We start from the raw sequence: 25708 nt of genomic DNA on the forward strand, positions 1-25708 counted from the left end.
TGTTCACTCAAGTTCAGTATTAGTCCTCAGTTAACCTTTGACCCGACTGCTGACCTCTGTGACAGAAACACTGCAGCTGCTGCATTCAAGTGCAGGAGAGTCAGTAATAATGAGACATGAATGAAGGTTTGTGTGATATTACAGTGAGATATTACATGAGTTACAGTTACACTACCAGTCAAAGGTTTTGGATCCGTAAGATTTTTAATGTTTTTAAAAGAAGTCTCTTCTGCTCACCAAGGCTGCATTTATTTGATTAAAAATATAAATTATAATAAATATAAAGAAATATTGTTAAATATTATGAAAATTTAAAATGACTGTTTTCTATGTGAATATACAGTAAAGTGTAATTTATTCCTGTGATCAAAGCTGAATTTTCAGCATCATTACTCCAGTCTTCAGTGTCACATGATCCTTCAGAAATCATTCTAATATGATGATTTGATGATCCAGAAACATTTATGATTATTATCAGTGTTGAAAACAGTTACTTTTTTATTTCAGGATTATTTGATGAATAGAAAGTTCAAAAGAACAGCATTTATCTGAAATAGAAAGCCATGCGTCATAATATTTAACAATATTACTGTTTTTTTGTTTGTTTTTTAAAAATCTTTTTAATCAAATAAATGCAGCCTTGGTGAGCAGAAGAGACTTCTTTTAAAAACATTAAAAATATTACAGATAAAACCATTAAAAAAGTACCATGGATGGTATTAACACTTTGGTGAAAATGCTTCCATCTCTGTAGTGCCGTGAAAATATCTCGCAACATGAATACAGGCAGCAATGATGTACACATATACATATAGTATATAGGTAAGAGTGAGTGCAGTAATAGTGTGCTAAAGGTGTGGTAATAGTGAAGTACCCGTTGAGCTCCAGCTGTTCTAATGGAGAAAGTGTTGGTGTGTGACGCGTCCTGACGCGCGTGATCCGGCGCGTTCACTATTCCCACAGCTCGCGCGTCTCTCGTTACCAATAATCTCCATCATTAATAACTGTCAGTCGCATTCAGACACTGTGTTTCCAGTCCTGTAAAAGTTTCTCCGTCACACACACATCCGCGAAGAAACCAAGCGCTCGGATAGAGACAGAACGAGTGCGCGCGGCGCGCCACCTGATAGAGAGAGAGAGAGAGAGAGAGAGAGAGAGAGAGTGTGTGTGTGTGTGTGTGGTGTGAGAGAGAGAGAGAGTGAGTGTGTGTGTGTGTGAGAGAGAGTGTGTGTGTGTGTGTGTGTGTGTGAGAGAGAGAGTGTGTGTGTGTGTGTGTGTGTGTGAGAGAGTGAGAGTGTGTGTGTGAGAGAGTGAGAGAGAGAGTGTGTGTGTGTGTGTGTGTGTGAGAGAGAGAGAGAGTGCGTGTGTATGTGTGTGTTAAAACACAGTTTTCGTTCAGTAAGATTTTTAATGTTTTTGAAACTGTAACTTTAACTGTAACATACTGTCACTTTTGATCAATTAAATGCACCCTTGATGAATAAATGTATTAATTTCTTAAAGTTTTCCCCAAATAATAAAAAAAATCTTACTGACCCCAAACTTTTGAACGTAGCGTTTAATGTTACAAAAGCTTCTATTTCAGAGAAATGCTGTTCTTATTAACTTTCTATTCATCAAAGAATCCTGAAATAAGAATGTAAACAACTGTTTTCAACACTGATAATAATCATAAATGTTTCTTGAGCATCAAATCATATTAGAGTGATTTCTGAAGGATCATGTGACACTGAAGACTGGAGTAATGATGCTGAAAACGTCAATGAGTGGATCTCTGAGTGAGTGGAGGCGGGGCTCATTTGCATATTCATAGAACCTCGTATACTAAATGAGGCAAGGGTGTCGAGTTACATTCAAGATATTTTAAGGCATGAAGATTTTTTTTTACGTTTAAATATTTCATTTTGGTGATAAAGAAGAGTTTTACGGGATACAGTGATCGTCTACAGCGGGACTTCAGTTCTCAGAGTTGCACAGATTCTTCCCCTGCAGAGGTTCAAAGGTTTCAGGAGATTTGAGGATTCAGGTTTAATTAAACAGGATCTTTTATAGATCATCTCCAGCTCAGGAGGAGTAACCTCTCCTCTTTCAATCTGATCCTCTGTCAACCAATCAGACGCCAGGGTTTGGTTGGGGCTGAAACAACACTCATCAATCTTTCATTTCACTTTGATTTGAGCCGGAGTTAATGTGTGACAGGAATGTTTCAGGACAAAAGATGTTGAATCAGGAACACATTTGCACAGATCACTTCAGTTCAGACGAGTTCACTGGATTACACCACGATTACATTACGTTTCTGCCTCGTTTTCCAGCACTAATATCTAAACATTCTTAAATCAAGACACATTTACTGGAGAAGCGAAATATTAAGTCTTGTTCACTGATAAAACTGCTCAAAATAAAGTGAGTTTGTGCTTAAAACAAGAACTAATATCTCCACTGGTGTCAGAAAAATCTTAATTTAAATGGAAAACAATATTTTTTCTGACTCCACTGGCAGATATTAGTAAAATAATAATAATAATAGTTAATTGGCAAATCATTATCATGCTGTCTTTGCACATACAAAATGTGTTCTTTCTGCTCAAATAAAGGCGAACAACATGATCAGTTTCAGGTCAATCAAAATGTTTTCACATTTTCTCTTTTTAATAACCAGTAAAGTACAAAACATAAATCAGTGCTTGTGAAGGACATTCAGTATGGAGAAGCGACAGGCATTAGAGAGACAGATCTGCAACAGACCTGAACGCAAACACTTCCATTCAGCGAAGACTCGACTGATGATGATAACGAGTTTCTGCGCGCAGGTTTGAAGAGAATCTTGACATGTTTATAGTTGTTCAGTGAACTGAAGGAAACTCGACTGAGGGTTGTTCGTAACACACCTGGAATGTACCTGTGTAGAGTGTGTGTTAATCAGGAGCACCATTACGAGACGTTACTGGCCCACAGGAGAGGAGATCATGTGACGTACATTCAGGTACAACCCGAGACCCTTCAGTCTTCGCCTTTTCTCCCCATCACGTGTTTTAGTAATCACCCTAAACTGTCACTCGAAAGATTCAACACTCAAAACACTTTGAAATTGCATTACTACTTTAAAACCTTCCAGCTGGCTCCTCCCCCCTAGTGGGCAGAGTCATGTTTTACCACTCCCCCAGTGGGCGGAGTCATGCCCCCCCCCCCCCCCCCCCAGTGGGCGGAGTCACGTTTTACCACTCCCCCTGGTGGGCGGAGTCATGTTTTACCACTTCCCAGTGGGCGGAGTCATGTTTTACCACTCCCCCTAGTGGGCGGAGTCATGTTTGCACTATTTTATAATCAAACTTGACAAAAACACATTGCTAGAAAGACTCAATGTTCTGTATTTGGCATCTGTTTTGTAATAGAATTGATATAAATTTATAACAGGAGAACGCATAAAAAAAACAAAACAAATTTTGATATTAACCACAAATTCGGAACACAACTTGGCTGGACATATGGCTTTGATTTTAAAGTAATTTTACAATAAAATGTTTTTATAAATACTACAGTACATTTGCTTTACTGTAAACTTAAACTTTTTTCACTTCTGTAATCTGAGTGTCTTCTTTTAAAAAGAGACCAACCTTATTTTAAGTATTTTAAAGGATTAGTTCACTTCAGAATTAAACATTTCCTGATTATTTACTCTCCCCACGTCATCCAAGATGTCCATGTCTTTCTTCCTTCAGTTGAAAAGAAATCAAGGTTTTTGAGGAAAACATTCCAGGATTTTGGAATGTAAATTGTCAGGAAATTTTAATTCAGATGTGAACTACTCCTTTAAATTATAGTGCATTTTCATGTCTACGCTCAAAAAGGGGGGTGACAGATGCCGAGTTAAAACACCTCTACGCCTGTCATTTGCTGTGTGTGATCCGCTGGAGGCACGTCTGTCTGAACGCCTGTGTGTCTCTCATCTCCAGCACACAGTCTCTCACGAGCTCGGCGAACAGCGAAGGCCAGATCTTCTGTAGTGTTTCTCCCTTCACACTGTGACTCGAGGCCCGGTGGATCAGACCTCGCAGATACTGATGAACCATCGCGGAGCGCCGAGAGACATCGCCCTCCTCCTGAGACGCAGAGAACACATCATTAAAAACATTTTTGCATTACAAAAGTTATTTCCCTTTAAAGGTGCAGTGTGTGATTTTTAGCGGCATCTAGTGGTGAGGTTGTGAATTGCACCCAACAGGAGTTACGGTGGCCGATGTCCGTTCAGGGCCACTGTAGAAACATGTGGATGTAAGCGGACCCGCGGTGTGTGTAGAGAGAAATGCCTCATTCTAAGCTAATAAACACATAACGCTTCATTATGTAAGGTCTTTATACACCACTGAAAACAAAGTTATGTATATGATATTGCAACAGATCCTCCTAAATATTACACAATGCACCTTTAAGAAATACACATTGATTCAGTCATATTTCTCACATAACACAGTTCATTGTGTACTTCATCATAATGTTTCCTTCTACAAATATTTCAATAAAGTCATCCTCTTTGTCACTCATTAAAAAATATTCACATAATAACTTGACTGTTGTTTCCATTTTGCTTCTAAACAAGCTCCATACATCAATTTTACTTTTTTCGTATTTTCCTTATCAATTGTTACCAACAAATTGAAAAAAATCACATTACAATCTTTACTATTAAAACCAAATGAAATAATTTTTTCCCATGTCTTTTGTGTCATGTTCGTATCATATTTTTCTTTCAGCATAGATTTTACAATGTTTTACAATGTTGGCCTCACCTCAGGGCTGTCGGATATTTAAATAAAAAAATATATATATATATAATAAAATTTATACATTATATATATATATATATATATATATATATATATTTGTTTTGTTTTTTATTTTTATTTATTATTATTATTATTATTTTATTTTTTCCCCAGTGTTGGCCTCACCTCAGGGCCGTCGGACACTCGGCTGGGGTAGTTGAAGAGCGCTCGGCTCAGACCGTCTCCCGCATGTTTGCCGTTGTCCTTCAGTTCCTCTGGACTCTGACCGATTCTCCGACCGCGACCGTCCAGCAGGAACTGCAGCTGACGCTTCCTACACACACACACACACACACACACGAGTGGCGGGAACAATACGTGTTTTGAATGATCAGTAGGAGTATAGTTTTACTTAGGAAGTCCATGCTGAAATAAAATAAATATAAATAAATAAATAAATAAAATAAAATATATATAAAATCTAAAAAATATATATAAAATAAAAAAATACAACTAGTTTTACTTAGGAAGTCCATGCTGAAATTAACATAAAATAATAAAAAATATTCAATAAAAAATATTTATATAATTAAAAGAAATTATAACATGAACATGTTGCCTATATATACTAAAATAAAATAGAATAATAATAAAATAAAAAACTTCATTATTCATAATTCCCATGACTTTTCCAGGGGCCAGTTGCAGAAACACTTTGTCTTAAGAACTACTTTGACAAACTAGCACCATGGAGTGCTTTGAATGTGATAAGGAGTATCTTGTATTGAATACGAAAGCGTACGGGTAGCCAATGAAGTCTACAATGAGTAATGTGGGAAGATTTCTTTGTGTGTGTGAGGACCCAAGCTGCGGAGTTCTGAATATATTGGATCTTATTTATAGATGAATTGGGTAAGCCATAGAAGAGAGGATTGCAGTAGTCAAGCCGTGAAGTGATGAAAGCGTGATCTAGGGTCTCAGCACCACTGATATTCAGAAATGGACGTAAGTGTGCGATATTGCGAAGGTGAAAGAAGGCAGACTTAGTGAGCGAGGAGATGTGTGGAAGGAAGGAAATAGAGGAATCAAAGATTATACCAAGGTTTTTGACAGTGGTGGAAGGTTGAACCCAAACTCCAGCAATATTAACATTATCAACACAGAAACGGGATGTAATTTGAGGTGAACCAATAAGAAGTAGATCTGTTTTATCAGTGCTGAGTTTGAGAAAAGTACTGGTCATCCAAGCATTTATATCATCAACACAAGCTGATATGGAATAAGTGGGGAAAGGAGCATTGCGTTGAGAATGGATGTATAGTTGGGTGTCGTCTGCGTAGCAATGGAAGTTAAAGCCATGATGATGGATGATGTTACCTAATGGGAGCATGTAGATGATGAAGAGAAGAGGCCCAAGAACAGAGCCTTGGGGAACACCGTGTGGGACAGAGGCAGGAGTGGACTGAGATGTAATGCTGGCGAACAGACAGGCAGGAGGTGAACCAGGATAGGGCAGTTCCAGAGATAGCAAGAGCAGAGAGTCGTGAGATGAGAATACTGTGAGAGATTGTGTCGAATGCAGAGGAATTATCTAGAAGAATTAGAATACTGGTCGAGCCGGAGTCAGTGGCCGTAAGGAGATCATTGACAACCCTAAGAAGGTTTTGTCTTTTTCAAATCATTTTAAGAGGTTATCTGATCTTGGACCTTCTGAGTCTGGACTGGTTCTGCAGTGCTGGCGTGTCTCAGGTGCTCAAGGGAGCAGCAGACGGCTGAAAAGAATTTGCTGAACAGCACAAGAAGAAGCTGTTTAATACTGTAAATCCTGGAGTGCTCAAATAATCCTGGACACGTACACACACTAACACACACACACACACAGCACTTGAAGGATGGCAGCTGCCTTGTACATGCACTGGCCTGCCACACACACAGGTATTTCACAGGCAGTTCACCCTTCAAAATAAAGTCTTTACATTTCTTACACACAACAACCAGTCTGGTTTCAGAAGCGTGAATACACTGAGACGGCCCTGCTCTTGGTTATTGAAGACTCAAGAGCAGCTTCCAAATCCTCAATTCCCATCCTGCGGGATCTGCTGCGTTTGACACAGTTGGATCTGGAACAGCACTCCAGTGGTTCAGGTCTTCCCTCTCAGCAGGTCCTTCAGGGTGTCGTGGAGGGGTGAGGTGTCTAAGACCATCATCTAGATACTGGAGTGCCTCAGGGCTCAGTGCTGGGACCGCTTCTCTTCTCCATCTACATGTTTTCCCAGCTGGATGATCCAACAGGAGCTGCTCACATCTCAGCCTGACTGACATTTCTTACTGGATGAAGGACCATCACCATCAACTAAACTTTATGAAGACAGAACTGCTCGTGTCTCAGCTAACCCAACACTACACCACAACTTCTCCATTCAGCTAGTTTCATCTTACACAACTGTATGGATGGACAGCCAGGAACCTTGGAGATGTGATTGATGATCAGTTGAACTTCACAGACCCCATTGCTAGAACTGCTCGGTCCTGCAGATTTGCCTTACACAACATTAGGAGGATCAGGTCCATCCTATCGGAGCTACACAACTCCTAGTCCAAGCTCTTGTTCTCTCCAGACGGGACTATTGTAATGCTCTCTCCTTCCAGCATCTGTCAGACCTCTGCAACTGATCCAGATGCTGCAGCAAGAGTGTGTTTATCAAGCCGAAGAGACGCACGTCACTCTCCTCATAAACCTGCACTGGTTTCCAATCAGATTCAAGGCACTGATGTTTTCCTACAGATCAAACACTGGCTCTGCTCCCTTATACCTAAACTCACTACTTCAGATCTACAGACAAACCAACATTTATTCAGACACCTTCAACATTTCTCACATTATCACAGTTTATTCACTATCGTTTAGAAAATGGTAATTTTTGGTTTGACTGTATGTGTCTCCAGAAGCTTGTGTTCTGCAGGTGAACGGCTTCTTGTGTTGCATCATCCCAAAGAGACACAGAATCACTTTCACGTATAAAGCGCTATAGAAATAAAGCTGTCACACACCTGGACTCCTCCAGCAGCAGAAGCAAGCGACAGCGTGGCGTTTCGGTCGCAGCGACGTGACCAAGAGCCCCGAACATCAACTCGGAGGCCGTGATGTCATTCATAGTCACCTGAAACACAGATATATCATCACACACACACACACTCGTCATACACAGCAGTGAGTGACGCTGGCGGAGCTGCTCGGACCTCCGTGCCGTTGATCTTCTGCAGGTTGAGATGCTGAAGTCTGTAGATGAGGAAAGATCTCCAGAGCGTCAGTCGCACCACAGGATTGCCCTCCGGATGGACGGTGATCTGATCGAGACGCCGGATCTGAGCCAGAGCCGACAGCTGAGGAAGATGAGTGATGCTCGTCTCCATGAACATCAGGTGCTGTGGCGGAAACACCATCATTACAGGTGCATGTTAAAGAGGTCAAGACAGCAAAACCAAAATATCCTTGATATTTACACATTTAAAGGTGCAAGGTGTGATTTTTAGCGGCATCTAGTGGTGAGGTTGTGAATTGCAACCAACAGAAGTTACGGTGGCCGACAGGAAGTGATGTCGTCGTCTGAGACAGCAGAGAGTCGCCAGTTAAACAATGAGGTTTCTTTACAAAGATAAATTAAGAAATTAGGTTTACTTAATTATTCAGCAAAAACATGTTATTGCAAATTGGCTGACTTTAGCGAGCTTCTTTGCACGAAGAACAACATAGTGACGAAACGTGTTTGTCCTTTTAGGGCCACTGTAGAAACATGTCGATGTAAGCGGACCCGTGGTGTGTGTAGACAGAAATGCCTCATTCTAAGGTAATAAACACATAACATGTAAGGTCTTTATACACCACTGAAAACATAGTTATGTTTATGATATTGCATTTCTGTCAACAGATCCTCCTAAATATTACACAATGCACCTTTAAGAGGTTTCTCTACTATAAAATCATACTGGAAGTTTCACACCTCAAAGTTTCAGTTTAAAGAAGCCATATTATGCTTTAAGTCTTGATGTTGTTTTCAGGCTCTACTAGAACAGGTTTTCCTGCTTGAATGTTGATTATTCTCCTCATATTCTCCATTGTTGCGGCTCCTCTCTTCCCAGTCTGTCAGTAACGCTCTGTTTACTTCCTGTCTCTATGAAGCCCCTCCTTCTGAAAAGCACACTGTGCTCTGATTGGTCGGCTGGAGCAGTGTGTTGTGATTGGTCGAGCGCTTCGAGTGTGTTTGTGAAATGTTATGTAAAATAAATAATTTTAGCTTTGACTGTATCTATAAGGGTCTGATCCTCACCGTGAGGTTTGGGAATTTGAGGCGGATGCGCAGGAATGTGGGGATGATGGAGTCGAAGTGTATGTATCTGAAGGAGACGGTGGTGACGCTCGAGGCCGTCTGGACCCCCCAGCATCGGTCCAGCGTCTCCAGGGCCCCGGGGCCGAACAAGCGCAGTGTCTCGCCCTCCAGCTCCGCCAGGTGACGCTCAGACATCGACAGGCTCTGAACGCCGGGACCGTCCTGAAACCTGGAGACACACACAGAACATTATCATGCAAGAGTTTCGGTTTCGTTTCATTTCCCTGTGATGAGCGGGAGTCTCCGGCCTTGTCCACACTAAGGGTACGTTTATACGACAATAATACGCTTAAAACGGAGAAGTTTTTTTGAGTTTTCCGCGTACGGACGACACCATTGTCAAAACGACCTCCATTCACACGGATCCGCGAAAACGACCAAAACCGCTGTATTCTGCAGCCAGGCCAGTAGATGGCGATGAAACACTATAGACTGAACACGTAATGCGCATGTGCATGACGTCATCGTCTTCAGAGATTCACGTTTTTGTTGTTTACACTGAGACTGCTTTGAAAAACGTGCACTTTGAAACCCATTTTCAAAACTTTGCGTTTTCAGTCTCCAAAAACGCAGTTTTCGTGTAAACAAACGGCCAAAACGCATAAAAGTTTTAAACAGCCCCTAATACGTTTTTATTAATGAAAACGAAGCTTTTTGAAAACGCTCTCCAAAGTGGATAAACTTGAAAACGGTGTTTTAGCGTTGTAGTGTGGACTGTCAAAACGGAGGTATTTAGTTTAGTCTAAATAGTCATTAGTATAAAGTTTAGTCATGTGACGCATGTTTTACCAATAGATATTCATGTTTATAGCGGTATTGTGCCTTATATGTGCGATCACTTTCACACTGTTACTAAAATATGTTACTTTGCACACTCTTCATATCACAGTCCTGCAAATATGACAGAAAATGTACTCGTATTTGCTGTTCTACGGTAAAACATGAGAACAGTTTTAGCGTTTTAGACCAAACATATAATGGTGAGTGAGTGCGACGTGAATGATGAGATATTATGCTAAATAAAATGATCCTGTCAGAACCTGGAGACACACACAGAAAATGATCATCAAGAGTGTTTCGTCTCGTTTCGTCTCGTTTCATTTCCCTGTGATGAGTCTCCGGCTCCTGTAACACAGGACTGAACGAATGATTTAAACGCTCCTGGCAAACATGTTAGGACAGAGTCTCATCTCAGAGGAATATTTGGACTGTGTTCACACTTGGCATGAAGAGATCGACAGCAGCGTCTGTCTGTGCTCCAGACCTGATCAACTGAACCTCTCCAAACACACATGAAACCACTCATTTCAATGGACTTCTGCTGTTTAGTTTTAAGTACTATCACTGAACACTAACCCAAAAACAAAACGTTCTGCATTTTAACAATTAAAAAAACACACAAAAAAGATAAGACTTTATTTTACAGTGTCCTTGTTACATATGTTACATGTACTTACCATAGTAATAACAGTAAATTATGCATTATTACATGCAACTAACCCTCAACCAAACCCTAATCCTAATCCTAACCCTATAGTAAGTACATGTAGTTGCTTAATATTACTCAGTACTTAAATATATAATTACACTGTAACAATGACACCTTAAAATAAAGTGTAACCAAAAACATTAACGCTCTACTGAAGCCCAGTTTGGTTAATTATAATGAGAGCGATTTGGTTGAGAGATTTAATTTTGAGAGGTTAATTCAGAGGGAAATTATGAGTTTTTAACTAGCAGCTCTTGATGTGATTCACGCTTTAATCCTCTGCCCACATACAGACTGAAAACACTCAGACATCAGACGCTGATAGATCGCTGATAGACAGAGTGTGTGAGTGCGTGTGTGTGAGTGCGTGCGTGTGTGTGTGAGTGAGACACTGATAGATCTGCTCTTCTGCTCATCGCTCACTCGCTCTATTCCTGAACAAACACTGATCATGTGATGGATTAAACTGAGCCGCCAAGAATCAGAGAATCACTGCATCACTATTATGATTCATATTAGCATAATATTAATATTAGAGTGAGTGAGTGTATGAGTGTGAGTGAGTGACTGTGTGTGTGTGTGTGTATGAGTGTGAGTGAGTGTGTGTGTGTGTCAAGTCAAGTCAAGTCAAGTATATTTGTATAGCGCTTTTCACAATACAGATTGTATCAAAGCAGCTTCACAGTATTAAATTAAAATAATACAACAAGGTTTGTTTCTAGTGGAATTTATTGATTGATAAAATTAAATTAAATCCCCAAAATATCCCAAACTGAGCAAGCCAAAGGCAACAGTGGCAAGGAACCGAAAAACTCCATCAGGTGACCTAATGGTGTCCTAAAACTCCATCAGGTGACCTAATGGAGAAAAAAAAACCTTGGGAGAACCCAGGCTCAGTCGGGGGCCAGTTCTCCTCTGGCATTTATGAACTAGAGGCCAGATTGTAGTTTGAACTGTAAGATTTAAAATGTTATATGAATGCCTGGCTGAAGAGATGCGTCTTTAATCTAGTTTTAAACTGGGAGAGCGAGTCTGAGCAACGAACAGTATCAGGAAGACTATTCCAGAGTTTTGGAGCTAAATGTGAAAATGCTCTCCCTCCTTTGGTGGATCTGGATATCCTAGGTATGACCAAAAGCCTTGAATTTAGTGACCTTAAAGAGCGCGATGGATTATAGGGCGATAGAAGATCCGTTAAATAGACTGGAGCTAAGCCGTTTAGGGCTTTATAAGTCAGTAGCAATACCTTGTAATTAATACGGAACTTTATAGGTAACCAATGTAGTGATGATAAAATTGGTGTTATATGATCATATTTTCTTGATCTAGTAAGAACTCTAGCGGCGGCATTTTGGACTAACTGTAGCTTGTTTATTGAGGATGCAGGACAACCAGCTAATAAAGCATTACAGTAATCTAGTCTCGAGGTCATGAATGCATGAACTAACTTTTCTGCATCAGAAACTGATAGCATGTTACGTAGCTTAGCAATGTTTCTAAGGTGGAAAAAGGCTGTTTTTGTAACATATGAAATATGATTTTCAAAAGACAGGTTGCAGTCTAGTATAACACCCAGGTCTTTTACTGTGGAGGATAAAGTAACAGGACATCCTACTATGTTAAAGTTGTATTGTGAGAGGTTCTGTGGGCGGTTTTTTAAACCGATGATTAGTACCTCTGTCTTGTCTGGATTTAATAAAAGAAAATTACGCGTCATCCAATCTTTTATATCTTTAACACACTCTGTCAATTTGGATAATTTAGCGTTTTCATCCGGCCGTGATGAAATATAGATTTGAGTGTCATCAGCATAACAATGGAAACTAATTCCATGTTTCCTTATAATATTTCTAAGTGGCATCATATATATTGAGAATAATAGAGGGCCCAACACAGATCCCTGCAGCACTCCATAGTTTACTGAAGTTATGATCGAATACTGTGTGTGTGTGTGCGTGTGTGTGCATGCGAGTCAGTGAGTGAGTGAGTGCGTGTGTGTGTATGAGTGTGAGTGAGTGAGTGTGTGTGTGTGTGTGTGTGCGTGTGAGTCAGTGAGTGAGTGAGTGCGTGTGTGTGTGTGCGTGCGAGTCAGTGATTGAGTGCATGTGTGTGGGTGTGTGTGTGTGTGTGTGTGTGTGTGTGTGTGTGTGCGTGCGTGAGAGTCAGTGAGTGAGTGAGTGCGTGTGTGTGTATGAGTGTGAGTGAGTGAGTGTGTGTGTGTGTGTGTGTGCGTGTGAGTCAGTGAGTGAGTGAGTGCGTGTGTGTGTGTGTGCGTGCGAGTCAGTGATTGAGTGCATGTGTGTGGGTGTGTGTGTGTGTGTGTGTGTGTGTGTGTGTGTGTGCGTGCGTGAGCTGGACAGAGATGGATCAAATGTGTTACAGCAGAGCATGCTGGGAACATCACTGCGGGAGGCACTGCAGCCAAAAAAAAATAAAAAATGTAATATAAAAAATGTAAATAAAACAGTTACTAATAATTAATTCAATCATAAATTTGTCAAATTAAAATAAATACTTTAAAAAAAAAACACTGAGGACAAAAATGGAGGTGAAATGTCAGTGTGATGCATGTCACTGCATTAAACACGTGTTTGTGATGTTCTGACACCGTGACGTGTGTGTGTGTGTGTGTGTTGTGTGTGTGTGTGTGTGTGTGTGTGTGTGTGTGTGTGTGTGTGTGTGTGTGTGTGTGTGTGTGTGTGTGTGAGTGAAGATGTACCTGGAGTCTCTGGGGCTGTTTGGGCGACTGGCAGGTCGTAACCCTCCAGCTGAGAGTGTGAGCGGACTCAAGCGCCTGAGACAGAGAATCACAGCAGTCAGACATGTCACACACACTCAGACACGTCACACACACACTCAGACACTCAGACTCAGACACTCAGAGACTCAGACACTCAGACTCAGACACTCAGAGACTCAGACACTCAAGACTCAGACCCTCAGACACTCAGAGACTCAGACTCAGACACTCAGAGACTCAGAGACTCAGACTCAGAGACTCAGACACTCAGACTCAGAGACTCAGACACTCAGATACTCAGAGACTCAGAGACTCAGACACTCAGACTCAGAGACTCAGACACTCAGAGACTCAGACACTCAGAGACTCAGAGACTCAGAGACTCAAACACTCAGACACTCAGAGACTCAGACACTCAGACACTCAGAGAGACTCAGACACACAGACTCAGACACTCAGACTCAGACACTCAGACACTCAGACTCAGACACTCAGAGAGACTCAGACTCTCAGAGACTCAGAGAGACTCAGACTCTCAGAGACTCAGACACTCAGAGACTCAGACACTCAGAGACTCAGACACTCAGAGAGACTCAGACTCTCAGAGACTCAGAGAGACTCAGACTCTCAGAGACTCAGAGACTCAGACACTCAGAGACTCAGACACTCAGAGACTCAGACAGTCAGAGACTCAGAGACTCAGACAGTCAGAGACTCAGACAGTCAGAGACTCAGACACTCAGACTCAGACACTCAGACAGTCAGAGACTCAGACACTCAGAGACTCAGAGACTCAGAGACTCAGACACTCAGAGACTCAGACTCAGAGACTCAGACACTCAGAGACTCAGACACTCAGAGACTCAGACACTCAGAGATTCAGAGACTCAGACACTCACTCAGACTCAGACTCTCAGAGACTCAGACACTCAGAGACTCAGACACTCAGAGATTCAGAGACTCAGACACTCACTCAGACTCAGACTCTCAGACTCAGACACTCAAACTCAGACACTCAGACTCAGACACTCAGACTCAGACACTCACTCAGACTCAGACTCTCAGACTCAGACACTCAGACTCAGACACTCAGACTCAGACTCTCAGACTCAGACTCAGACTCTCAGAGACTCAGACACTCAGAGACTTAGACACTCAGAGACTCAGACACTCAGAGACTTAGACACTCAGAGACTCAGACACTCAGACATGCAGAGACTCAGAGACTCAGACACTCAGAGATTCAGACACTCAGAGACTCAGACTCTCAGAGACTCAGACACTCAGAGACTCAGAGACTCAGACACTCAGAGATTCAGAGACTCAGACACTCACTCAGACTCAGACTCTCAGACTCAGACACTCAAACTCAGACACTCAGACTCAGACACTCAGACTCAGACACTCAGACTCAGACTCAGACTCAGACTCAGACTCTCAGACTCAGACTCAGGCACTCAGACTCAGACACTCAGACTCAGACTCAGACTCTCAGACTCAGACTCAGACTCTCAGAGACTCAGACACTCAGAGACTTAGACACTCAGAGACTCAGACACTCAGAGACTTAGACACTCAGAGACTCAGACACTCAGACATGCAGAGACTCAGAGACTCAGACACTCAGAGATTCAGACACTCAGAGACTCAGACTCTCAGAGACTCAGACACTCAGAGACTCAGAGACTCAGAGACTCAGACTCTCAGAGACTCAGACACTCAGAGACTCAGACACTCAGAGAGACTCAGACTCTCAGACACTCAGAGACTTAGAGACTCAGAGACTCAGAAACTCAGAGACTCAGACACTCAGACACTCAGAGACTCAGAGACTCAGAAACTCAGAGACTCAGACACTCAGACACTCAGAGACTCAGACACTCAGAGACTCAGACTCAGACTCAGACTCAGACTCAGACTCAGACTCAGACACTCAGACTCGGACACTCAGAGACTCAGACACTCAGACTCAGAGACACACACTCACACACACAGACACCTGGGCTCGTCCGGCGAGGTCTCCTGAGCGTTCCCATTAGTCTGCGCAGGGCTGTGGGCGGGACTATTGTCTGGACTGACGTCTTCCTTTGAGCCGTTCTGCGCAGGAATCTCGAGGCTCGAGGCTTTAAGCCCCTCCCACTGCTGAGCCTCGTTCTGTTTAAGCCCCTCCCACTGATGCGCTTTAAGCCCCTCCCACTCATGCGCTGCGTTCTGGATCGCCAGTCGACGCCTTTCCTGGGACCAAAGAAACCATTAGATCCTTCAGTGGTTCCTGTGTGAAACTACAGCTGCGGTTCTATGACGAATACTTTTTGTACAGTTTCAATGTCATTATTTTCTCATATTCATTACAGTAAATGAGAATTCAGGGTCTTAATGGACAAAATAATGTCAGTGGTCAGTTTAGCTGAGATTCACTTTTATGGAGTCAGATCTACTTGCTATAAAAAATAAAAAATTAAAGACATTTACAATCTAAAAAAACAATAACACTTAAAAACTAGACCTCTTAACATTAAAAATATAAACATACATTTTAAAATGTATAATAAATTGTAAAAAATGTATAATTAATAAAAAAGGACAAATTAAAATAAATAATTAATAACTTTAAATACATAATAAAAATGAAAAATTACTCAAAATTAAATTATAAAAATGTTTATTATATAAATAAATAAAAATGTGAAATTAAAAATTAATCAATAAAAAATATAATAAAAATTAAGAATATTAAGAATCTAAAAATTAATGAAAATTAAGAATCTAAAAAAGATCAAGTATACTAACTAAAATTAAATTATAAAAATGTAAATGTAGAGTGAATTAATGTAAGTAAAACATTAAAAAAGGGAAAATTAAAATAAATAATGAATAAATTAAAAATAAAAAGAATATAATTAAAATCTAAAAATTACTTTACACTTACTACAACAAATTAAATTATAAAATGTAAACAAACTATTTAAAAGATTCAAGTCAAAATAAAATATTATATTATACATAAATAATAATATAATAAAAATGTCAAATTAATATAAAAGATTTTTAATAAAAATAAAAACAATAAACATGTAAAATTTAAATAAATAAATGATTTTAAATATTTTATTCATTGACCTGCATTGCCGTGATCATTAACTGACATCAGAGAACAGATCTGATGAGAATCATTCATCTTAAGAGTCTCTGAATTGTTATATATTCATAATTACGGCCTCGTGAGACTGAGATCAACAACATTCTGGAGAAAAGGGTTTTATGTTGCTTGAGCTCCAGCTGCTCCTCGAGATCAAAGTTTGAATCCTGGGACTGAATGTGTGTCACAGATGCTGAGATTCGCTGTCATCCAGAAGCATGTGATAACTGTGTGTCAGAACAAACTCCATGTGTGAATGTGTGTGAGCGACCTCTTACTGTACGTTCACACCGCCGCCGGCGAGAGCGGCAAAATTCGCTCTCGCCGCCCTGGCACCGACGCCGTAGAAAGATTCGGGGACGCTCTGACGTAGATTAGATTAGAATGCGTGATTTAAAAAAAAAAAACTTTATTTAAAGGGGCCGCAAAAACCGTAGCTGCAATTGGTCAAAATCATTATTATTTTGAGCAAATGAATTGCATTCCCGCTGAAAAAACAAGCGTTTTTAGTTCAAAGAAGTTCTAGCGCGAAAATGTTGCCTATAAATAGTTTTGCGCAGCTTTTTCTAATCAAACTGACAACACTATGGATGACAAGTCGTACAATAACGGGAAACCCGCAACAGAAATTATGAATTTTTCCTCCATTTTGCTTAGGAACTAATGCGGTCGGAACCAAAGTTTACAGGATTGTGTTCTCTTGTATCCTCTCAGGCGGAGGACTTCTACATTCCGATTGGTTGCCGCTGGTTGCCGCCGAACCGCGTCATAGCTTATTACCATAAAGTTGACTTGATTTCAACTCTTCTCGCCGCTCTTGCCGTCCAAGACGCGCCGCGCCGCCCTCGCCGGAGGTCGCCGCCTGCTCTCATTGAAAATGAATGGCTTCCGGCCACTTTGACGCTCTCGCCGTCGGCGGTGTGAACGCACAGTTAGAGAGAGTGTGTACAGGAAGAAAACACACTGCAAAAGTGGTTCTCTCACTCAGTGTTTCTGTCGTTTTCCAAATATCTAAACATTCTTAAATCAAGATACAGAAGCAAAAAGATCTTGTTTTCTGAGAAATGAAGTGAGTTTGTGGTTAAAACAAGAACAAGTGTCTGTCGGTGGGGTCAGGAAGTTTGTTTTCCCTCTGAATTCAGTAGTTTGTTGTGTGTGTGTCGGGCTGAAGTGTGTGTTTGTACCTTGTGCGCAGCCAGTTTGTGACTCTCTTTCTTTTTCTCATCCTCCTTTCGTGCCGAAACACTCGCCAAGCGTCTCTCCTCCTCCTGCAGAACGTCAGGACGCAGTTAACACACACACGCACACACACACGCACACACACACACACACACACACACACCTCCAAAACTGCAGCAATGATAATCCTCTGTGATCCACACAAACACACACACACACACACACACACACAGTGTGTGTGTGTGTGTGTGTGTGTGTGGTGTGTGTGTATGTGTGGATCACAGAGGATTATTTTCAGATGATGTGCCGGCCCAGCTGTTTTCTTCCCAGCATGCATTGCTGCAGTTTTGGAGATCAGGGGTTTCAAACATGATCTACACATCAAACACTTCAAAGGCATCTATCGTTTATAAACACACAATTAATACACTGAAAAATTAATATTATAAATCTATTAACTTACATAATTATAAGTTATAATATTTTTTTTTTATCTACTCACTATAGGAATGTAACGTTAAATATATGATTTAGTTAATTGTTTATTTAATTTTAATATCATTTTTATTTATTTATTTATATTAATTGACAAGTTTATTTATTTCAATTTTATGTAATCTATATGAACACCTACCTAATTTAACTTATCTAGTCTATTCTCTTTTACATAAAATAAATAAATTATGGAAATTATACAGCTCTAATATAACTCCACAACAGCTAAAACTAATCCTAATCACAAATCCTACAAAATATCAAAATTCAAACCCCCATCAAAACGTAAGCCCCCGCTATCAGAACATCATGTTATTTTAAATAAAAAAAAAAAAAAAGGCATCACAACAGAAACATTCTCCATTACACTCATCGTCAGAACCCATGGAATTAATTGTTGATGTATTTCCTATTGAAGCAGAACCCATCAAACAGCTCGTCCCTGTTTTTAATTAGTTTAGGCCTTCAGTTTGCATCACATCTGTGACACACTTGATCAGAACAGGGTTAAACGGGTCGTGATCGGCAGAACAGGGTTAAACGGGTCATGATCGGCAGAACAGGGTTAAACGGGTCATGATCGGCAGAACAGTTAAACGGGTCGTGATCGACCCAGACTCACCGTGACACGCTTGATCAGAACAGGGTTAAACGGGTCGTGATCGGCAGAACAGGGTTAAACGGGTCGTGATCGGCAGAACAGGGTTAAATGGGTCGTGATCGACCCAGACTCACCGTGACACGCTTCATGTCGAGCAGCTGAAGGTGTGGCGAGCAGCAGCGGAGGAGTGTGTGTCTGTAGCATGACTCCAGCGCCACGGGATTCCCATCGACGCTCAGCTCACTCAGAGAGCGGCAGTCCCACAGACAGGCCAGCGCATCCAAACTACACACACACACACACACGACACTGATGTCAACATCACACGCCATTCTGCAATAGTTCTGATTTCAAACAGGAAGAGAGAATCGTTAACTGTCGTGTTGCTTCCCTTTGTGTGGAAGCCCATTTTTACCATGGAATTAAACAAGAACATCGCAAATTTTTAATCACAAAAACATTCCGTGACCCAGGCAGATCCTTTCATCCATGAAACAGGTGCCCCTTAAAACAGATATAAACTGAGAAATTGGACAGAAAAAGAGAAGAATTGCGAGACGTAAACTCAGAATTGCGAAATATAAACTCAGAATTGCGAGATATAAACTCAGAATTGCGAGATATAAACTCAGAATTGTGATAAACTCAGAATTGCGAGATATAAACTCAGAATTGTGATAAACTCAGAATTGCGAGAAAGTCAGTATTGTGAGATATAAACTCAGAATTGCGAAATATAAACTCAGAATTGCGAGAAAGTCAAAACTGTAAGAAACTCAGAATTGCGAAATATAAATTCAGAATTGCGAGATATAAACTCAGAATTGTGATAAACTCAGAATTGCGAGATATAAACTCAGAATTGCGAGAGATAAACTCAGAATTGCGAAATATAAACTCAGAATTGCGAGAAAGTCAAAACTGTAAGAAACTCAGAATTGCGAAATATAAATTCAGAATTGCGAGATATAAACTCAGAATTGTGATAAACTCAGAATTGCGAGATATAAACTCAGAATTGCGAGATATAAACTCAGAATTGCGAGAGATAAACTCAGAATTGCGAGAGATAAACTCAGAATTGCGAGAGATAAACTCAGAATTGCGAGATATAAACTCAGAATTGTGATAAACTCAGAATTGCGAGATATAAACTCAGAATTGCGAGAGATAAACTCAGAATTGCGAGAGATAAACTCAGAATTGCGAGATATAAACTCAGAATTGCGAGATATAAACTCAGAATTGCGAGAAAGTCAAAATTGTAAGAAATTCAGAATTGCGAGATATAAACTCAGAATTGTGATAAACTCAGAATTGCGAGATATAAACTCAGAATTGCGAGATATAAACTCAGAATTGCGAGAGATAAACTCAGAATTGCGAAATATAAATTCAGAATTACGAGAAAGTCAAAATTGTGAGAAACTCAAAATTGAGAGATATAAACTCAGAATTGTGAGATATAAACTCAGAATTGCAAGATATAAATTAAGCGTAGCGTCAGTTCTGGCGTGTCAGTCAAGCTCTCGTCAGTGACTCTCAGCTGATCCTCGACCTGTAGGAACACGACTCTATCACTGTATTCATATATAATCTCGTCAGTATTATCAGCAGCTGTCGCGTTTCTCAGGAGCGAATTACCCTCCTCCCTCCCCAGCTCCACCTCCCTCCCTCCCCAGCTCCTCCTCCCTCCCCAGCTCCTCCTGCCTCCCCAGCTCCTCCTCCCTCCCCAGCTCCTCCTCCCTCCCCAGCTCCACCTCCCTCCCCAGCTCCTCCTCCCTCCCCAGCTCCTCCTCCCTCCCCAGCTCCACCTCCCTCCCCAGCTCCACCTCCCTCCCCAGCTCCTCCTCCCTCCCCAGCTCCACCTCCCTCCCCAGCTCCTCCTCCCTCCCCAGATCCTCCCTCCCCAGAGATGACTGACAGACACTCAGAATTGCGAGAAACTCAAAATTGTGAGATATAAACTCAGAATTGTGATTAACTCAGAATTGCGAGAAAAAGTCATAATTGCAACAAAAGTCAGAATTGCTTTTATATTTTTTAATTTCATAAATTTGTCTCAATTTTATATAGACATTGAGTGACCCCTGACCTTCAGTTAGCCCCGCCCACAGACCCTCACACACACACACGCAGGGCTCTGGATGCAGCAGTATGACACAGCAGTAATGAGGAAAAACACGCCGTAACGCTCGTTCCGTCACACTGCATCAACACCATACATGCGCTCACGCCCTTAGCAACCGCACAACTCCCACCATGACAACACATAAAAAACGAATTACTGAACCATGTTCCCATGGTTACAGACACACTGGATGACAGTCTAAATGCTTCCGCCCGTGTGTGTGTGTGCTGCAGGACGAGGGCACGACACATCCTCAGACAGGACGGGGTTAGACACGCTAATGCTAATCTTACCTGCTGATGCTGTTAGCGCTGAGAAACAGACGCTGCAGACGAGGAAGATGCTGCACATCCGTCTGCAGACAAACAGAGAGAGAGAGAGAAGTGATGCAGCATCCCTCAGTCACCGGCACACACACACACACACACACACCGCTGCGGCGGAACACTGACGGGAGGGGCAGCGGAAGAGCAGGACGACTGCGGGGGAGGGGAGTGTGTGTGTGTGTGTGTAGAGAGAGATGCTCAAATTCAGCACACACACACACACACACAGGAAGTGATTGACAGCTAAAACAGTCAGTCATTGTTTTCAGCTGGAGGCTTTTCAAACTAAATCAATTTGTGGTTGCTAGGGTGTGGAGAATGGTTGCTAAGATGTTTTTAAGTGGTTGCTGAAAAGCTAATAATTAATTATGTCCAAACAATGAAAAATGTAAATAAATGATTTTAAAATGAAACCCGTACTGAAATAAACTGAACCATGAAAATGTAAAAGCAGAAATTTTTGTTTTAGCAAATTATTTATTTATTTAGATACATGTCATAGAGACAGAGCGACACGCGTCAAAATCTGAAAGCCACGCCTCCAGTGACTCTGTATTGTGTCTCCGTGAACATGTCCTGCTCTCCAGCTGATGCACGACTCCACCAATCACAGAATCACAGACAGAAGGGCGTCATCAATCACAGACACCCTAGCAACCACCAACAATAACCTAGCAACCATATATCAAAGTGCAAAAAAACACTGAGAATACTGTAGATGCAACACCGTTGGACAGTTGTTGGAGATCATCAGCTATTTGTGTAGTTTTATAAATGACTGAGATTATAAGTTTTAATATTTCAATCATAAAACATCACATTCACGTGTCTCACGGTTCTCTGATGTCGGCGTGGTGAACGAATTAAACATTTCATCTGTTTAAGTGCAGTAAGTGTTGATGTTTTGTATTTAAATGTAATTTATTTGTGATTGACGTATTAAACTCACCACGTGTGCGATGGCGTTGTGTCGCAGGTTCAGTTCGCTCAGACTCCTCAAGCCCTGCAGGTTCTCCACGCGAGCGATGCGGTTCCCCGACAGATTCAGCACACGAAGCTTTGACAAACCACACACGTTTTCAATCTGAGAGATCTGAGGAGAGACAGAGGAGCTGAAGTCATGCAGGACTCAATGTTGGAGAGTCGCACCATTAAACTTTTCATGAAACAAACTGTTGAAGGATCAGGAACAACAGCTGGAGTTAAACTGCAGATTGACTGAATTACATGTTTTACCAGACAGACTTCAATCCTTTCGACATTAATGATGTTTCCATTTAAGAGAGAGAATATTATATTAATAAATGACTTGTTATTGACTCTTTAAAACAACCCTCATCTCAGTACAGCGACTGCACATGTTCTGTAATGAACACTACTGTTCAAAGGTCAAATTTAAAAGAAGAAATTAATACTTTTATTCAGCAAGAACACATTTAATTGATCAAAAGTGACAGTAAAGACATTTATAATGTTACAAAAGATTCAAAGAATCCCGAAAAATAAAAATCTGAAGTTTTCAACATTGATAATAATCATAATTATCATCAAATCATCATATTAGAATGATTTCTGAAGGATCATGTGACACTGAAGACTGGAGTAATGATGCTGAAAATTTAGCTTTGATAACAGGAATAAATTACACTTTACTGTATATTCACATAGAAAACAGATGATTTACATTCTAATAATATTTCACTGTTTTTATTGTATTTTTGATCACATAAATGCAGCCTTGGAGAGCAGAAGAGACTTCCCGACCCCAAACTTTTTAACAGTAGTGTATATATAAAAAGTATCATAAAAACAATCATGATTAGGTATCGTATTTGAGTGGAAATATATATTTAGTTATGTAAGGCAAAAGAAGTTAAATTCACAGCGATTCAACACAACTTGTGTTCCTGAAATTAAAGGCTCGTTGAATGTAAACGCCAGATTATGAGACTGCATGATACTGTACAAACAGCCAGAAGAACTAATGGTGCAAACAAATTAAATACATTTTTTTTTTTATCTCACAATTACTTTTCCCCTTGGAATTATTATTTTATTTTTCTGCTACAGAATACCAAAATATAAAAGGTAGTTGCAACATTTTATCTCACAATTTTGACGTTTCCCCTTAGAATTTACATCTTGCAGTTCTGTTGTTTTTTCCGCCACATAATTGTCACTTTCATTGCGTTTGGTTTTCATTTTCAAGGACTTTTAGTTCACATCCTGTTTCCTTTTTCCTTATTTTCCCGCCATCATTAGTTTCCATGGTTATTCATTAATCAGTTCACCTGTTTGTATTAAACCAAATGAAATACAGTTATTTACTAACTAGATAGCAGTAACTAAGCCTCTAGTGTGGACTGTACATTCTAATCTAAGCTGGTTCATCAGTATCAGACTTTAAATGAGCGTTTAATGCATCAACATCAGACTGACATGAGCCTGTAAACGAAAACACAAAGAAACCAGTGACAGAGTTTGTACGGTTTGTGTAGAGGTTACAGTGAAATAAAACACTTAGATAGTTTCAAAAAGAAACTTTGAGCCATTAAAGGTTGTTCTCTAAAAGCAGCGAGGCGCTGAATCCCACATGCATGTCCAACAGCTCAACATACACAACCAAACTAGCACTTAACGAGATTAAAATAGACTGACGCAGGAAATAATTAAAAGACTGATGCTGATCCACCTTAAAACCCCTGGATCTCATCATGTATTACTCACAGCAGTGAGGGGGCGGAGCTACTTATGCACAGCGTGATGAAACCACTAATCAACCAATCAGCATCCGCCTCCACTATCACAACGCAAACAGAACGACGACAAGGTTTAAAATCAGCAGAAACTGAGAGAAGAATAGAGTACAGGACTGCAGTTTATGAGGTGTGATGCTTTGATGTCAACATGGATTTAGAAAATAGATGCTGACTTTAATGTGATAGTAGGAAATAGATGATTTGACGTATTTAATGGGATATTTAATGCCTTAAGACCAGTGTTGGGGAACGTTACTTTGAAAAGTAATGCATTACAATATTGCGTTACTCCCTTTAAAAGTAACTAATTGCATTACTTAGTTACTTTTTTTACACCTGGGCAGAGCTCGTTTTTTTTTTATAACAAAAAAGTTATATTTTTGGGCAAATGTAAAGACCCTTTCACACCAGAAGTGAAATAATAATCCTCAGGCTGAAGGAAATGCAGATTCACGTGTGTACAGTAGAGTACAGTACAGTACAGTAGAGGTAGAGTACAGTAGAGTAGAGTACAGTAGAGGTAGAGTACAGTAGAGTACAGTAGAGTACAGTACAGTACAGTAGAGGTAGCGTACAGTAGAGGTAGAGTACAGTAGTGTACAGTAGAGGTAGCATACAGTAGATGTAGAGTACAGTAGAGGTAGAGTACAGTAGTGTACAGTAGAGGTAGCGTACAGTAGATGTAGAGTACAGTAGAGGTAGAGTACAGTAGTGTACAGTAGAGGTAGCGTACAGTAGAGGTAGAGTACAGTAGAGGTAGAGCACAGTAGAGTACAGTAGAGGCAGAGTACAGTAGAGGTAGAGTACAGTAGAGGTAGAGTACAGTAGAGGTAGAGCACAGTAGTGTACAGTAGAGGTAGAGTACAGTAGAGGTAGAGTACAGTAGTGTACAGTAGAGGTAGCGTACAGTAGAGGTAGAGTACAGTAGAGGTAGAGTACAGTAGAGGTAGAGTACAGTAGAGGTAGAGTACAGTAGAAGTAGAGTACAGTAGTGTACAGTAGAGGTAGCGTACAGTAGAGGTAGAGTACAGTAGAGGTAGAGTACAGTAGAGGTAGAGTACAGTAGTGTACAGTAGAGGTAGCGTACAGTAGAGGTAGAGTACAGTAGTGTACAGTAGAGGTAGCGTACAGTAGAGGTAGAGTACAGTAGAGGTAGAGCACAGTAGAGTACAGTAGAGGCAGAGTACAGTAGAGGTAGAGTACAGTAGAGGTAGAGTACAGTAGAGGTAGAGCACAGTAGTGTACAGTAGAGGTAGAGTACAGTAGAGGTAGAGTACAGTAGTGTACAGTAGAGGTAGCGTACAGTAGAGGTAGAGTACAGTAGAGGTAGAGTACAGTAGAGGTAGAGTACAGTAGAGGTAGCGTACAGTAGAAGTAGAGTACAGTAGTGTACAGTAGAGGCAGAGTACAGTAGAGTACAGTAGAGGTAGTGTACAGTAGAGGCAGAGTACAGTAGTGTACAGTAGAGGTAGCGTACAGTAGAGTACAGTAGAGGTAGAGTACAGTAGGGGTACACACACACACACACACACACACACACACTTCTGCACTTGGATTTCTCTCAACATGAGGACAGGAGAGCTGTCAGTCAATACATGGGAAACTTGCGTTACTTATTTGAAAAAGTAACTCAGATATTTTGTTGTAAATTTTAAGAGCAATGCATTACTTCACTAGTTACTTGAAAGTAATCTG

General features: G+C 40.7%; 2 protein-coding genes across 3 annotated transcripts in view; both read right to left on the reverse strand.

Moving 5' to 3' along the window:
• The window catches only part of thsd4 (thrombospondin type 1 domain containing 4), a 46593-nt gene extending 45451 nt beyond the window's left edge, over positions 1–1142 (reverse strand). Inside the window, exon 1 of the mRNA XM_084124206.1 lies at positions 875–1142. The gene's annotated coding sequence lies outside the window, so the exon portion shown is untranslated. The remainder of the gene's footprint in view (positions 1–874) is intronic.
• A 1472-nt stretch (positions 1143–2614) lies between these two features.
• The window catches only part of lrrc49 (leucine rich repeat containing 49), a 32585-nt gene continuing 9491 nt past the window's right edge, over positions 2615–25708 (reverse strand). Inside the window, exons 8-18 of one of the 2 annotated variants that reach the window (XM_084124207.1) lie at positions 22204–22347; positions 21222–21283; positions 18932–19082; positions 17707–17790; positions 15371–15618; positions 13363–13437; positions 9095–9323; positions 8007–8192; positions 7818–7927; positions 4953–5100; positions 2615–4103 (exon numbers count right to left, since the gene is read on the reverse strand). In XM_084124207.1, coding sequence (XP_083980333.1) covers positions 3891–4103; positions 4953–5100; positions 7818–7927; positions 8007–8192; positions 9095–9323; positions 13363–13437; positions 15371–15618; positions 17707–17790; positions 18932–19082; positions 21222–21283; positions 22204–22347 — 1650 coding nt within the window. In that variant the 3' untranslated portion in view covers positions 2615–3890. The remainder of the gene's footprint in view (positions 4104–4952; positions 5101–7817; positions 7928–8006; positions 8193–9094; positions 9324–13362; positions 13438–15370; positions 15619–17706; positions 17791–18931; positions 19083–21221; positions 21284–22203; positions 22348–25708) is intronic. The other variant, XM_084124208.1, reaches the window with a different exon arrangement.

The sequence above is a fragment of the Abramis brama genome (genome assembly GCF_963993115.1).
Source record: "Abramis brama genome assembly, chromosome: 9".
NCBI lineage: Eukaryota > Metazoa > Chordata > Actinopteri > Cypriniformes > Leuciscidae > Abramis > Abramis brama.